Raw genomic sequence first — 15,126 nt, 5'->3', positions numbered from 1 at the left:
AGTCAAATATCCAAATACACAATACCACTTTCCTAATAAGACAAACAACAAGTGGAATAATAAGGACAAAAAATATCACTATTTTCATTATATTTTAGTATTTTACCCGTCTATAACAATAGACGGAGATATAGCCGTCTATAGCAAGACTAAGAGTAAGATTATTGGTAGTCTTAAGACAAGACTTTAGTAAGTCTTGAGACAAGACTCACTCAAAAGTCAAAACTACCAATAATCTACCCTAGTCTTGACAAAGTCTTAAGTTGAGTATTGGAAATCCAAGACTCAACTTAAGACTTTAGGTGAGTCTTGATCCCACCTTAAAGAAAAATTGTCCAATGAGTGGGCAACATGTCAAATGAGTGGGTAACATGTGTCGTTTCTTTTTGTTAAAAAAAAGTGAAGTGGAAAAGTAGAGTTTGAGGTGAGTCTGACGGATAATGTTTTTTTTAGTCAAATGAAGTGCGCACCTAGTTGCATTACAATAGAGGAGAGGGGGAATCGAACCTGGGACCTATTGTCCATAGTACCTCCGTCTTAACCACTAGATTAAGATATTTTCGGTAATCTGACGAATAAGGTGAGTCTAAGATAAATCTAAATAATAAAGAAATAATAAAAGTTAATGAAAAGCTGTGCATATCATTTACTACCAATATTTACCAATATTGTCATGTCATAGTAATGTTGTGTTTATCAAGTGTGTATGAATGTGACACACACAGTAAAAAGGTTGTTCTAGTATCCTCATTTCCTTGATTCTTCAGATCCTACCCTTATTTCAACTTCATTCATCTCCTTTTTTTTTCCCTTTTCCTTTCATTTTCCTCACTTTTTCTTCACTAATTTCCCCTCTTTTTTCTCCATTAATTAAATTAATCTAACCTAATTCCCAACAAAATCTCAACTATTTCACACTTTAATGTACCAAATTTCTGGGTTTTCCCTCTTAATTACAGGTTTTTCTCAAATGGGTATTCATTAAATCTTCCAAACTTGCTCCCTCAAGTAATCTACTGTGATTTTATCTGTTTTTTGTCAATTTAATTTTTGGGTTTTTGCTAAAGTTTTCATCTTTACTCATATCTTAGTTAAATTTCATGTTATTAATTTAATAATTTCATTAATTTTTTAACTACTTTAGTCATTTTAGTACAAATTATTAATACTAATAAATAAGTCTATTTATTTATATTTATATATTTTATATAATAAAAAGACGGTCTTACAGTGTGAGACGGTTTAACACAAGAATTTCTGTGGGTAGCATTTTAGTCATTGGAAATTGTAATGTCATAACTTTTATAGATTAAAGTTTGATTCTTTTGGTAATGTGACAACATTTTGAAGTTCAAAGTTCAATTCTTTGGTGATTTTAATAGAGTTTTTAGAATAAAGTTTAGTTCTTTAATTAACGTTTATTGTTTGATCATGTTTATAGATTAAATAAAGTTAATTTCTTTTGATAATTTGACGTTTTATTTTTCTGGGTTTTTGCAGATTTGTAGCATTGAGATCTGTAGAAGGTTTTGAGTTGAGCGTTATGTATGTCTCTTTCTCTCCTAATTTCATAACGCTTTCTTAATTTTGTTTGATAAAGACGTGTTAGAGACGATTTCTCACTAAGTTATTGAAATACCGTCTCTTAGGAAACCTACTAGATGTATTTTTATTTAATTTCTCACTCTTTATTGTAACATTTTAATTTTCTACCGTTTCCAACGTTTAATCACCCATATTAATTAATGATTAATTAAATAATTAATAATTAATTAATTTAAACACCATTATTGTTTTCTTTTCATGCAGAGAATTTTAATTTTAAAAATAGAGCCGTTATGTTGGTGTATATTAGTAGTTTTGTGTGAAATTTGGTTCCTAAATTTAAGGGTTGTAGTTAAAAAAATTATTCAAATTTTGAGAATTGTTGATTTGATTTAAAGGTTAATTTTTTTTTTATTTTTTTTCCAGTTGTTTTTCGAAAAATATCGAAAATGATGAAGCCTCCGCAAGAGGATTTCTCTCTAAAAGAGACAAATCCGCATCTTGGTGGCGGAAAAGTTACCGGAGATAAGCTTACTAGCACTTATGACCTTGTTGAGCAAATGCAATACCTCTATGTGAGGGTTGTAAAGGTTAAAGATTTGCCTAGTATGGATCTTACGGGTTCATGCGACCCGTATGTGGAGGTAAAACTCGGAAACTATAAGGGTACAACTAGGCATTATGAAAAGAGGACTTCTGCTGAGTGGAATCAAGTATTTGCCTTTTCTAAGGATCGTATTCAGGCGTCGGTGCTTGAGGTTAGTGTGAAGGATAAGGATGTTGTTAAGGATGATTTCATTGGTCGTGTTTTGTTTGATCTTAATGAGGTTCCTAAGAGGGTCCCGCCTGATAGTCCGTTAGCGCCTCAGTGGTGACGCGGATGTGAATTTGTTCCCCGTAAACTAGCACGCTAGCAGGCTTGCCCGTTAATGGGCCGAACTACTAACAAGGATTCATTTGTTTGATTGAAAAATCCAAGGTCTACGGCAGCTGCAAGGAAATTAGAACAATCCGGGTTTCAAAATGTAGCATGCATAACATCTGGACTGCAGTCTGTAAAACCAGGTAAAAATTCTGATACTGCTACATTGATCCGAAAATAAAACCTGTACTCTTTCCTTGCTGCTGTAGGAACATTTGAGTCTGTTGGTTCTACGGAATTGCAAAATGCTGGTAAAGCCGGGTTGGTAACAATTCAGGGAAAGATTTCAGTTGTACTCGGAACTGTTCTTGTTTGTAAGCCTCTTACTCCGACTTTTCATACTACCTCGACTTCACTTGTCCTACACTGATTCTCGCTTTCTCGGACTGATTTCAACTTGTTTGATGGTTTGTTCTCTCATTTGAATTCCAGGTGCATTGATTTTCATTTCCGTGTTTCCGGACCAGGCAGAGCAGCTGCTAAAAATGCTTCCTACAAGCTAGACGTTTTTACTGACCCTAAGATTTTGAAGTGTATAAATTTGTTTATGTGAAACCTTTGCTCAAAGCTCAAGTCCAAAAATGATGTTGTAATTAGGGTTTAGAATGCCATGGCTTTAGTTGCGGATACGACAACTGAGGATGTTTGTTTTCGGGAACAGTATGAGCTTGAAATCAGGAATCAAATCACATTCGCATGAGTTTGAAATTTTTTGGTGATCCCCTTGTCTAATTTGCATCCGTTACATACTTGTTAATTTCCCAAATGCTCGTAATCTTATGTACTTACAAGATAGATTTTTGCATGGGAGCATATACTTAGACCACAATTTTTTTTTTCTCGGATGGAAAATAAATTAGAACATAAAAATCATTAGGCGAATAGGCGATATCTAAATATTGATTGAACGTTATCAGCTGAATAGGTTATAGGTCATCACGAGTTTGAGACTTTGAGTATATTAATCAAATAAATAGGAATGAAATTTCAACCTCTTTTTAATTAGCCACTGTTACAAACGTTAAAGGCGTGATTAAACGTCACATTGCAAACTACTCCGTATAATAATAATAGTAATAATAATAATAATGATTACTCGAGTTATTTATTTATTTATTTATTTATTTACCCTTTATTTTATAAAAACATGCAAGGTTTTAATACCTTCCACTCAAATCAAAATGAGTTGCAACAGAGAGTGCATTTGTTCGGCTCATGGCTGGCTAGCTTAGCTCTTGTCTTGTACTTGTTGCGTGTTAGCAAGCTATGTGCCACTCGATTACAGTTTCTATGAGTAGATTAAAAAAATAACAAAATTAAACCACTTGCACAATGAAAATACGTCTCTATTATTAGAGAATATTGTTATATTACGATAGAATTATTAGGAAATTAATTAAGAAAATGTCAATTCTCGCTTGTTTTTGTTTCTTCAAATCTTCGGTCACTACTAAGTAGTCACTTTCAATGATTAACATTTCTTTCTCGCATACGCTTTGCGTCTTGGACGCTTATGAGAATTCTTGTCGTTTATGCCATTATTGAGAAACATCTCATAACTTTGGAGTGACACTCTCCACTTTACCTTCCCCTCCTCCTCGCGACATACACCCCCACCCTGGAGCCCTCGACCCCCATCCCTCGCCCATGACTCTGAACATCCTCCCTCATCCCTACTCTTACAACCACCGCTTCGGTTATTTACCTCTCAATCTACTAATTCACCCGCCTAGCCCCACCTACTTGTACACCTCCAATCCAAGTCTAACTTATATCCCTTCCATCTACAATCTCGAATAACACGAAATCAAATTTCCACTATACATTGACAAAATAAGTCAGTCAAAATGAAAAGTTCCAACTTTATAGTGTGACTTTGCATTCAAAGTATTATTACTATATGTTTTTTTTTTTCAAAGTTTATCTAACATTTACATTATTTTCAAAAATGTTATCTAATTTTGTTACTACCTTATTTACCAAAATTGGGCCACACACTATTAATTGCTAATTTACAGTCTATGTAAGCAACATTTCGGAGTTAACTTGTGAAAATACTTGTTTTTTTTTTTGTTACATTTTGCCAAAACCTATCAAATTTATTTTTTTCTTCATAATTCATTTTTAATCTAATCTTCCTCATTTCCTCCAAAAAAATTTTAATCTTTTTTTTTTTAATCTCCGAATTTATTTTTATTTTCCTTTCCATGTAACTTATCTCATTTTCCCTTAAATCTCTGTTCTTAATTTCACAATTTATCTCTATTCTCCCCAAGTTTTTTTTTTTCTATCTCCATTATTCTACTAACGTCTATCCTATTTCTCTATTAAATTTTCTCATTTTTTTCATTATGATTCACATCATTCTTACACTACGGCCTTGTACTCCCTGACTTAATTTCAACTCATTTCTGTCTATTTCAACTTTATTCAGTTCAGCTAAGCTCAGCTCTATTCAGTTCATTTAAGCTTTATACAAATTAACTCTTACTCTACTCCATTCAATTCTTCTCACCTCCGTTCAGTTTAATTCAACTCTTTTCAACCGAATAAAAAAAACAGGGCCTACATTTTATATACTCATCTTAATACCAAGGGTTTTTCTAACATGTGCCCTTAGAGCGCATGATAATAAGCTAAATAGGGAAATATTTTCAAGATTAATCTTGAAAATATTTCCCTTTTTAGCTTATTATCATGTGTCCTAAGGGTTAGAAACTAACCCTAATACCAATATTTTCTTCTTTTTATCTAATTTCAATTACTCTTCTATTTTGACCTCATTTTCTTCCAATTATGTGCCTCTTGTTTTTCACCTATTAGGCTAATTGGCCCAATCCTATATGTAGAAGACGAGAAGGGCCAACCATCCCATGTGCAATCCTATTGGGTTACTTTGTCTTGGTTTGAGGCTGGATGACAACCGACAACTCATTCTCCTTTACTTTCCTTTTTCCTTTTTCCCTTTTTCAATGATAAATAACGACAAGTTTCATTTTCACTAATTCTAAATTTCTAATGCTATGTTGCAAAAAAACACAAGGGTATGCACCAAATTATGTTAGGTCCAAACTTACAAAAATATCACTCGAATCGGATATTCAAACTATGTTTTGAAAACACAGTGAAATGGATTATGGACGAAATTAGGTTCAAATTCTTCCTAATTAAGGCCAAGACATTAATCTTAATACGTAACTTTTCAAAAAACTTGTTAGAAGTTAGAACCATAACCTAAGTATGAGAGCAATGAGCATCATTCCAAATTTTGAAACACAATGATATACGGAGTAATTGTATTTATTACCTGATAAAATGATCGTTCGAAATTTTAAAACACTATTTTCTTAACTTATTCTGAACCGAATTCGGGTCAATTACTTAGACGACGATCCAATAGTTCTACTCGATAGTAATGTAGAACTTAAAATAACTCGATAGTCCGAATCCGAACTAAATACTCAAATAATTCGATTGTGATCACTCATCCATAATTTTAATTTATTTATTTTCACCCACATTGTGAGTGGAGTCCAACAAAGCTAAAGAATATCCAAGCCAATATGGGCAACACAAATTTTTGTTTGTCAAGTCACTTATCCATCACTCTTGAGTAACGGATACCATTTTACCTCACAAAGTACCCACTTTTTCTCTCTCTGCAACACTATTCATGTGGTCCCCTTTCTCCACTAACCCATTTTGTTACCATTTTATCTCACAAAATATCCGCCACAAATGGTAACTCGTCATAAGGGAGACCAATTGTATGGGCAATATGTGGATGGTGGATGGAACATTCCCTTTGGCATTTTGAGTAAATGAGTGCAACTATTGCATGCTTAGCCAAGAAATAGAGACAAAATACCTACGTGTTTTTTTAAGTGAAATGATAAAACAATTTTTGCAGCTGTATTTAAGAAACTAAAAAAATAAATAAATTCTTAACATATGCATTTATTCTATTAGTTAATGTGTAATTTAGTTGTTAATTTCTAAAATAATACCAAATTTAAAAGATACTCTCTCTGTCCCGGTTATATGTTGTTATTTTCCATATTGGGATGTCTCAGCGAGTTGTTGTTCTTTCTATTTTAATAATGAAATTGATGAGCGATTTGATCATTTATACTCAATTTGTTCTATTTATCATTTAGTAATTGACCTCTTTCTTTTTCCTTGATCTTTGTGTCAAGCCTAAGGACAACAAATAACCGAGAAAGAGAAATATAATACTTAAATACAACTTTAAGAAGTGTAATTATCATAACTTTTTTAATCGAAGGATGAAAAGAAGCATGTATTGTGGGCTTGTGGGATAGACTTTGCAACTTATCCATTTAATTCCCAACAAGATTTTAGTGGCTATTTCCAAGTCACAAATTCTCATTGAAGACATGACATATCCGTCACAAGCTGAAGACGGATACCATTTTACCTCACAATGTACCCACTTTTTCTCTCTCTGCAACACTATTCATGTGGTCCCCTTTCTCCACTAACCCATTTTGTTACCATTTTATCTCACAAAATATCCGTCACAAATGGTAACCCGTCACAAGGGAGACCAATTGTTTCCAAGTTGAAACATTTTGACTTGTCAGTTTTACACTTTTACTATTGTTTCGTTTGTTATTGACTATTGACTACTCCATGGGGGCGTGTAAATTCCACCTAGTAAACCACTCTTCCACGGTATTTACGTATGCTCGTACAAGTACGTACACACTCGATTTGAGGGTGTTTATTAGAGTAGATCTTGTTTAAAACGGTTTTAAATTAAGACCCATTACAAAGTCACAATTGTCTTTGCATAATTGCATTGTAATATTATTTAGATCGATCGTGAATACGTCTTAACTTAAGAGTTAAGACCGTCTGAAATAAAAGTTATTGTATCTACCCTATTCCTCTACAACATTATATACAACTTGTTAACCTATTGCATGGTTAAAAGTTAATTTATCAAAATAGATGATTAAAAATTTCTATTTTGGATATGATTAAAAGTTAATTTATCAAAATAATGATGCTACTCAAGACTGCTTTTGTGTAACGTAAGAAAGCAACAACATTCCATTTTGCATGGTGATTTAGACTAAAACATGTGACATGTTTTCGCAGGAGCTTTGACAACATATAAGAAAATAAATTTAATGATTATTAGGACAGATTTATCATGATATATTTTTACAATTAAAATAGACATAGTCGACGACGGCCCCACTTTGCAGGGCCGGTTTGAGGGTAGTCTGGTGGGGCGATGGCCTACGGAATTGCATAATATAATGATTCATCGGTAAAATGATCACGATTAACAATAAAATTGTTTTGAGTGGTGACTGAAATGGATGAAAACCGTGTACAAGAATAGAAGGGAATTGCATTGCAAGTGGAGCGCACTATGTCACGGGTGAAAATTAAGGTCCGAGCTTTATGGTTAGAATAAGAGAACTTTTACCACTTAATCTAACTCTTGTTCTCGATTTACAAGTGTCAATTATGTAAAGTACGTATAACAACGTGAATAATTTGACAAGTAATGAATTTTGAGCATGCGTACCAAATTACCAACCACAGAGACAAAATTTGCTACGTATGAACGAAAGTGGGACTAGTCGTACACTCGTACTCGCCACCGAAAAAACTGCTGGAAACTGGTATTGTTAGCTGAGGAGCTCTTTTCATGCTTTAGAAATATGCCAATAAATTCTATAATCACCAACGTACTCTGTATTTCCATTTCTTTGGATACGTAGTAGTGGTGAATTTTGGAATAAATAATAAAGAGGGTTGATGTTTAAATTATTGATTTTGTCGGCGAATATTTAAGAGTCAATCGTTAGGTTAAGGAAGCTGACTGACAGATAATTTGACATTGTATTATGGGAAATCAGTAGGGATCAGCCCCCATCTAACATAACTAAGGTCCTCCACTGCATAGACTTATTAGACTACAAGCTAAGTGAGTCCAATGACTAATATCATGGGTAAAAAATTAAATTAATTGGTAAGGACTATTCTAATTTAATTAGAGATTTCATTTAGGTCACGAGAATGTAACAATATTATGAGGGAGTACTCTACTGTTCTATTAATCTTACTTTACTCGAATTCGAACCAAACTGGATGGTATACACCCAAAAAAGAACAACTATCCATATTTTCAATTCCATAATTTTAAAACTTAATCTACTCAAATATACAAAGAAAGTAAACTTTTAATGTTTCTCAGAACAATTATTTCAATAACCTTTTCTTAAACGGCAAATGTATTGTGTTCCTCGGGAGTTTATTAACTATAATTGACATTAAATGTGTAGAAATAATGGAGTAATCACTTCTTCTTGCATCAAACAAGAATATTTTCTACCGACAGCGGAATAGTCTCGTATTCGTAATCGAAGAAAATCATTTCGTCATTCGTAAGTCCGTAATCGAATCTCGATCCAATCATTTAAAATCTAAAATTCTTACTATTTTATACTAACCCACTTCGGCGAGGTAAATACTTTAATATTTTCACACTCTTTTTAAAATTTATAAACAATTTGAGTACTTATTTATTTTACTTTAATTGGACAAAATAATTTACAAATAAGACTACCTAAATAGTTTCAAGTAAAGATATCAATAGTAATAAAATGAGTACCTAAAATATACTCCCTCTGTTCCGGTCATTTATTGTTTTTTTCCATTTTTTGGTTTCTCAGTCAATTATTGTCCTTTTTATTTTAAGAATGAACTTAATGAGCAATTTGATCATTGACACTCAATTAATTCCACTTGTCTTTCATTAATTAACCTCCTTCTTTTTCTTTGGTCTATGTGCCAAAACCAAAGGACAACAATTGACCGGGATGGAGGGAGTAAAATGTTTTTAACAAAAAATGTTCACAATTTATATAGAGTTAGTACATTCTATATAAAAAATATGTATCAATTGAAAGGTCCACTTTAAAAAACAATTAATAAATAATAATGATGTCAATTAGCGTAGTTGGTAAAGTCCGAGACTCGTTCTCAATTGCTCACACTTGTGTTCAAATCCCGGCAGTATTAAAATTATCTTTGTGTTTCCTTTAAAAAAAAAATCAGTAAATAAATAGTTACAGAAAACAAATAAAAGAACATGGTAAAAATTGTTTTTAATCACTTAGGGGGTGTTTGTTTCATGCATGGGTATGTGTTTGGTATCAGGAATCATACATGGACGGTATGGCCGTATGGGATTGGAACCTGATTCCTCATACCATGCGTTTGTTTCAATTCTAAGCGGTATGGGTTTGGAGTTCAATTAAAAGTTAAAATCAGTAAAATAAAATATTTTAAATCATAAATTTTAGTATTATAAAATAATAAAAATAAAAATTTAATCAAATAAGTATATAGAAGATTTGATTTATATTATGCCATAATTTTTATTTCACATTTTTGCTTATTTTAATTTTATTCTCATGAGTATCAATCTCATACCCACCCCCCTCTCATTCGTATGAGAAACCCATACCTCATGAGTTTGAGGTATGGGTATGATACCCTCACATTTGCCAACCAAACACATGGTATGAGTTTAGCTCATTCTAAACTCATACCTCATACTCCGTATCTTTTTCAAGTGAACCAAACCCCCCTTAGTAAAAACCGTCTCTCGCAAATTTTAGTGTTAACAAACAGAACCAAAGAAAAGTTAGAAGGAAATCCAAGAGGTAGTTTTTATCATCACAAAATCTCATTATAGACGGCATATATCCGTCTACAACTAAAAACGGGTCAAATACAATACCACATTCTTAATAGGACAAGCAACAAGTGAGGTGGTGGGGGCAAAAAATGTCACCACTTTAAAGCTATTTGACCCGTCTTTAGCTATAGACGGATATCCGTCTATAGCAAGACTAGATGTTTTATCACGAGGGTTGATTTTAATCGACGATGTTTTAGTAAATATCGACGACTTTTTTTTTTTTTAAAATAATAACTACCCTTGTACTCATATACCACTTTCTCTCTCTAAAAAATTTCCTCTCAAATTCTATTAAAAATCAACTAAATTAAGAAAAAAACCAATAACAACAATTAACAAGATTAATTAACACGACGGATCCCGAATTACCGGTACTTAAATAACTTAATCGCTTCATTATTTAGTACCAAAAAATATTGTCATGTCATATTATGTGTTGTGTTTATCATGTGTGTATGAATGTGACACACACAGTAAAAGGTTGTTCTAGTATCCTCATTTCCTTGATTCTTCAGATCCTCCCCTTATTTCAACTTCATTCATCTCCCTTTTTTTTCCTTTTCCTTTCATTTTCCTCACTTTTTCTTCACTAATTTCCTCTCGTTTTTCTCTATATTAAATTAATCTAACCTAATTTCCACCAAAATCTCAACTATTTCACACTTTAATGAACCAAATTTCTGGGTTTTTCCCCTTATCTAGAGGTTTTTCTCAAATGGGTATTCATTAAATCTTCCAAATTTGCTCCCTCAAGTAATCTACTGTAATTTTATCTGTTTTTTGTCAATTTAATTTTTGGGTTTTTGCTAAAGTTTTCATCTTTACTCATATCTTAGTTAAATTCATTAATTTGTTACCTACTTTAGTCATTTTAGTACAAATTATTTATGTATAATAAAAAGACGGTCTTACAGTGTGAGACGGTTTAACACACAAAAATTACTGTGGGTAACATTTTAGTCATTGGAAATTGTAATGTCATAACTTTTACAGATTAAAGTTTGATTCTTTTGGTAATGTGACAACATTTTGATGTTCAAAGTTCAATTCTTTGGTGATTTTAATAGAGTTTTTAGAATAAAGTTTAGTTCTTTAATTAATGTTTATTGTTTGATCATGTTTATTGATTAATAAAGTTAATTTCATTTGATAATTTGACGTTTTATTTTTCTGGGTTTTTGCAGATTTGTAGCATTGAGATCTGTAGAAGGTTTTGAGTTGAGCGTTTATGTATGTCTCTTTCTCTCCTAATTTCATAACGCTTTCTTAATTTTGTTTGATAAAGACGTGTTAGAGACGATCTCGCACTAAGTTATTGAAATACCGTCTCTTAGGAAACCTACTAGATGTATTTTTATTTAATTTCTCACTCTTTATTGTAACATTTTAATTTTCTACCGTTTCCAACGTTTAATCACCCATATTAATTAATGATTAATTAAATAATTAATAATTAATAATTAATTAATTTAAACAACATTATTGTTTTCTTTTCATGCAGAGAATTTTAATTTTAAAAATAGAGCCGTTATGTTGGTGTATATTAGTAGTTTTGTGTGAAATTTGGTTCCTAAATTTAAGGGTTGTAGTTTAAAAAATTATTCAAATTTTGAGAATTGTCGATTTGATTTAAAGGTTAAATTTTTTTTTTCCAGTTGTTTTTCGAAAAATATCGAAAATGATGAAGCCTCCGCAAGAGGATTTCTCTCTAAAAGAGACAAATCCGCATCTTGGTGGCGGAAAAGTTACCGGAGATAAGCTTACTAGCACTTATGACCTTGTTGAGCAAATGCAATACCTCTATGTGAGGGTTGTAAAGGTTAAAGATTTGCCTAGTATGGATCTTACGGGTTCATGCGACCCGTATGTGGAGGTAAAACTCGGAAACTATAAGGGTACAACTAGGCATTATGAAAAGAGGACTTCTGCTGAGTGGAATCAAGTATTTGCCTTTTCTAAGGATCGTATTCAGGCGTCGGTGCTTGAGGTTAGTGTGAAGGATAAGGATGTTGTTAAGGATGATTTCATTGGTCGTGTTTTGTTTGATCTTAATGAGGTTCCTAAGAGGGTCCCGCCTGATAGTCCGTTAGCGCCTCAGTGGTATAGGCTTGAGGATAGGAAGAGTGATAAGGCTAGGGGAGAGTTGATGTTGGCTGTGTGGTGGGGTACTCAGGCTGATGAGGCGTTTCCTGAAGCGTGGCATTCTGATGCCGCGGCTGTTAGTGGGAGTGATGCGTTGGCTAGTTTTCGGTCAAAGGTTTATTTGTCTCCTAAGCTTTGGTATTTGAGGGTGAATGTGATTGAGGCTCAGGATTTGATTCCTAGTGATAAAGGTCGGTTTCCTGAAGTTTATGTGAAAGCTATTCTTGGTAGTCAAGCTCTTAGAACTAGGGTTTCCCAAAGCCGGACCATCAATCCTATGTGGAATGAAGATCTTATGTTTGTTGCGGCCGAACCCTTTGAAGAGCCATTGATTTTGAGTGTGGAGGATAGAGTTGGGCCTAATAAGGATGAAGTATTGGGGAGGTCTCTCATACCTCTACAGTACGTTGATAGGAGGTTGGATCATAGACCGATAAATTCAAAGTGGTATAATCTCGAGAAGCATGTCGTTGTCGAGGGAGAGAAAAAGAAGGATAACAAATTCTCTAGCAGGATTCACATGAGGATATGTTTGGAAGGCGGTTATCATGTTTTGGACGAGTCGACCCACTATAGCAGCGATCTTAGACCGACTGCTAAGCAATTATGGAGACCTAGTATTGGAGTTCTCGAACTTGGTGTTTTGACTGCTCAAGGGTTGATGCCAATGAAGGTTAAGGATAACCGCCAAACCACCGATGCTTATTGTGTTGCCAAATATGGTCAGAAATGGGTGAGAACGAGAACGATTATTGACAGCTTCAGCCCGAAATGGAACGAGCAATATACATGGGAGGTGTTTGACCCATGCACCGTTATTACTGTTGGCGTGTTTGACAACTGTCATCTACATGGAGGCGATAAGGGGGGAGGAAATAGGGACTCTAGGATTGGGAAGGTGAGGATTCGACTTTCGTCGTTGGAAACTGATCGGGTATACACTCATGCTTATCCTCTATTGGTACTGCACCCTACTGGAGTGAAAAAAATGGGTGAAATCCAACTTGCGGTGAGGTTCACTTGCTCGTCTTTGCTTAATATGATGCATATGTATTCCCACCCTTTGCTGCCTAAGATGCATTATTTGCATCCATTAACTGTAAGCCAGCTTGATAACCTGAGGCACCAGGCCACTCAGATTGTGTCGATGAGGTTGAGTCGAGCTGAGCCACCGTTAAGGAAGGAAGTGGTTGAGTTTATGCTTGATGTGGGTTCTCACATGTGGAGTATGAGACGAAGCAAGGCAAATTTCTTCAGAATCATGAATGTCTTGGGTGGGATAATTGCTGTTGGAAGATGGTTTGATCAAATATGCAACTGGAAAAACCCGATCACAACCGTTCTTATTCACATCTTGTTTTTTATTTTGGTCATGTACCCCGAACTCATTTTGCCCACCATATTCCTATACCTTTTCTTGATCGGAGTTTGGTACTATAGATGGAGACCGAGACACCCGCCCCACATGGATACTCGTCTTTCGCATGCAGATTCTGCTCACCCGGATGAACTCGATGAAGAATTCGACACTTTCCCGACTTCCAAGCCAGCTGATATTGTGCGAATGAGGTATGATCGGTTGAGAAGCATAGCCGGGCGAATCCAGACTGTTGTTGGTGACTTGGCAACTCAGGGTGAAAGGGTTCAGTCCTTGCTGAGCTGGCGAGACCCGAGAGCCACTGCATTGTTTATTATATTCTGCCTGATTGCCGCTATCGTTCTGTATGTCACACCTTTCCAGGTGGTGGCCCTTCTGACTGGGTTTTATGTGCTTAGACACCCGAGGTTCCGTCATAGGCTCCCTTCTGTCCCGCTCAACTTCTTCCGTAGGTTGCCTGCTCGTACCGACTCCATGTTATGAGGCGTTATTCATGGGTTTGTCTTATGGACTCGATGCTCTTGTTCTTATTTTATTTTGGTTAGTCGTAACTATGGTTATATATGTTTGTGTAACCTCTAGAATCTTGTCCGGATTTGTTTGCTGGTTAATCTCGTGGTTATAGATATTCTCCGGTTTCCTTTTCATATGTTTGTGTCTTCTGGTATACTGGTATGTTACTATGTTATGCTTGGTCCAGTCTACGTTGTCGACTTATAGACGACTTCCTAGTTTTTTGTGAGATAATACGAATTTTTCTTGCATGAAAATTCAACGTCTCGAAAAATGTCAGAAGGGTAAGATCAGATATCTGGGCCACGACATTGCAACGCAACCACACCTTGCGGATACAGGATGCAACAAACGGGATTAGCCTCGGACAGCAGATTCCGCGACAAGGAGACCCACGAACGCGTCGTTTTCAAGGTAATGTTTCTTCCACCTTAATCAATGCATCTTAGGGACTTTTTGGGTTTGTAGGTACAAAATCATGGATTCTAGTAAATTCTTGCATGTGCAATTGTGCACTTCAATAATGGAGCAAGTTGTTGAACGATAAACAATTAGCGAGTTTGACGACATCCGTCTTGTTTGGTGGAATATGTCGGAAATGTGGATCTTGGTTAGTTTTATATAAGTATAATCTATAGAAGATTGTGGTATGTGACATTGATTTAGGCAGCATAATTGTAGTCTTGCAGAAACTACTTGTTTTATTTTATTAGTTCGTTTCTTTTAACAAGACGGGACATATCCGTCTTTAGATTAAAATGGATCAAATAACGCCTCACTTGTATAGATTGGGACATAGTTTGATACTTTGATAGTCCCTAGGCTTTATGCTTTTGTCCCGTTTATCCTAGTTGACCTGTCTTAAACTTAAGACATCAA

At 34.5% G+C, this 15,126-nt stretch overlaps 1 protein-coding gene across 3 annotated transcripts; it reads left to right on the top strand.

The window, feature by feature from the left end:
* The first annotated feature begins 685 nt into the window (after nucleotides 1–685).
* On the top strand, nucleotides 686–14,381 carry LOC141642172 (FT-interacting protein 3). 3 transcript variants are annotated; one of them, XM_074450888.1, is made up of 3 exons: nucleotides 686–1,008; nucleotides 11,399–11,444; nucleotides 11,870–14,381. In XM_074450888.1, exon 3 carries the CDS (start codon nucleotides 11,893–11,895, stop codon nucleotides 14,215–14,217), a length of 2,325 nt encoding a protein of 774 aa, XP_074306989.1. In that variant the 5' UTR covers nucleotides 686–1,008; nucleotides 11,399–11,444; nucleotides 11,870–11,892; the 3' UTR covers nucleotides 14,218–14,381. The 3 variants fall into 3 exon arrangements, with proteins under 3 accessions (XP_074306989.1, XP_074306988.1, XP_074306987.1); XM_074450887.1 differs by lacking the exon at nucleotides 686–1,008 and adding an exon at nucleotides 10,633–10,694; XM_074450886.1 differs by lacking the exon at nucleotides 686–1,008 and adding an exon at nucleotides 10,877–10,967.
* The last annotated feature ends 745 nt before the right edge of the window (nucleotides 14,382–15,126 follow it).

The sequence above is a fragment of the Silene latifolia genome, chromosome 2 (assembly GCF_048544455.1).
Source record: "Silene latifolia isolate original U9 population chromosome 2, ASM4854445v1, whole genome shotgun sequence".
Taxonomy (NCBI): Eukaryota; Viridiplantae; Streptophyta; class Magnoliopsida; order Caryophyllales; family Caryophyllaceae; genus Silene; species Silene latifolia.
Note: the sequence above shows the minus strand (reverse complement) of the source record. Positions and strands in the feature narration are given on the sequence as shown.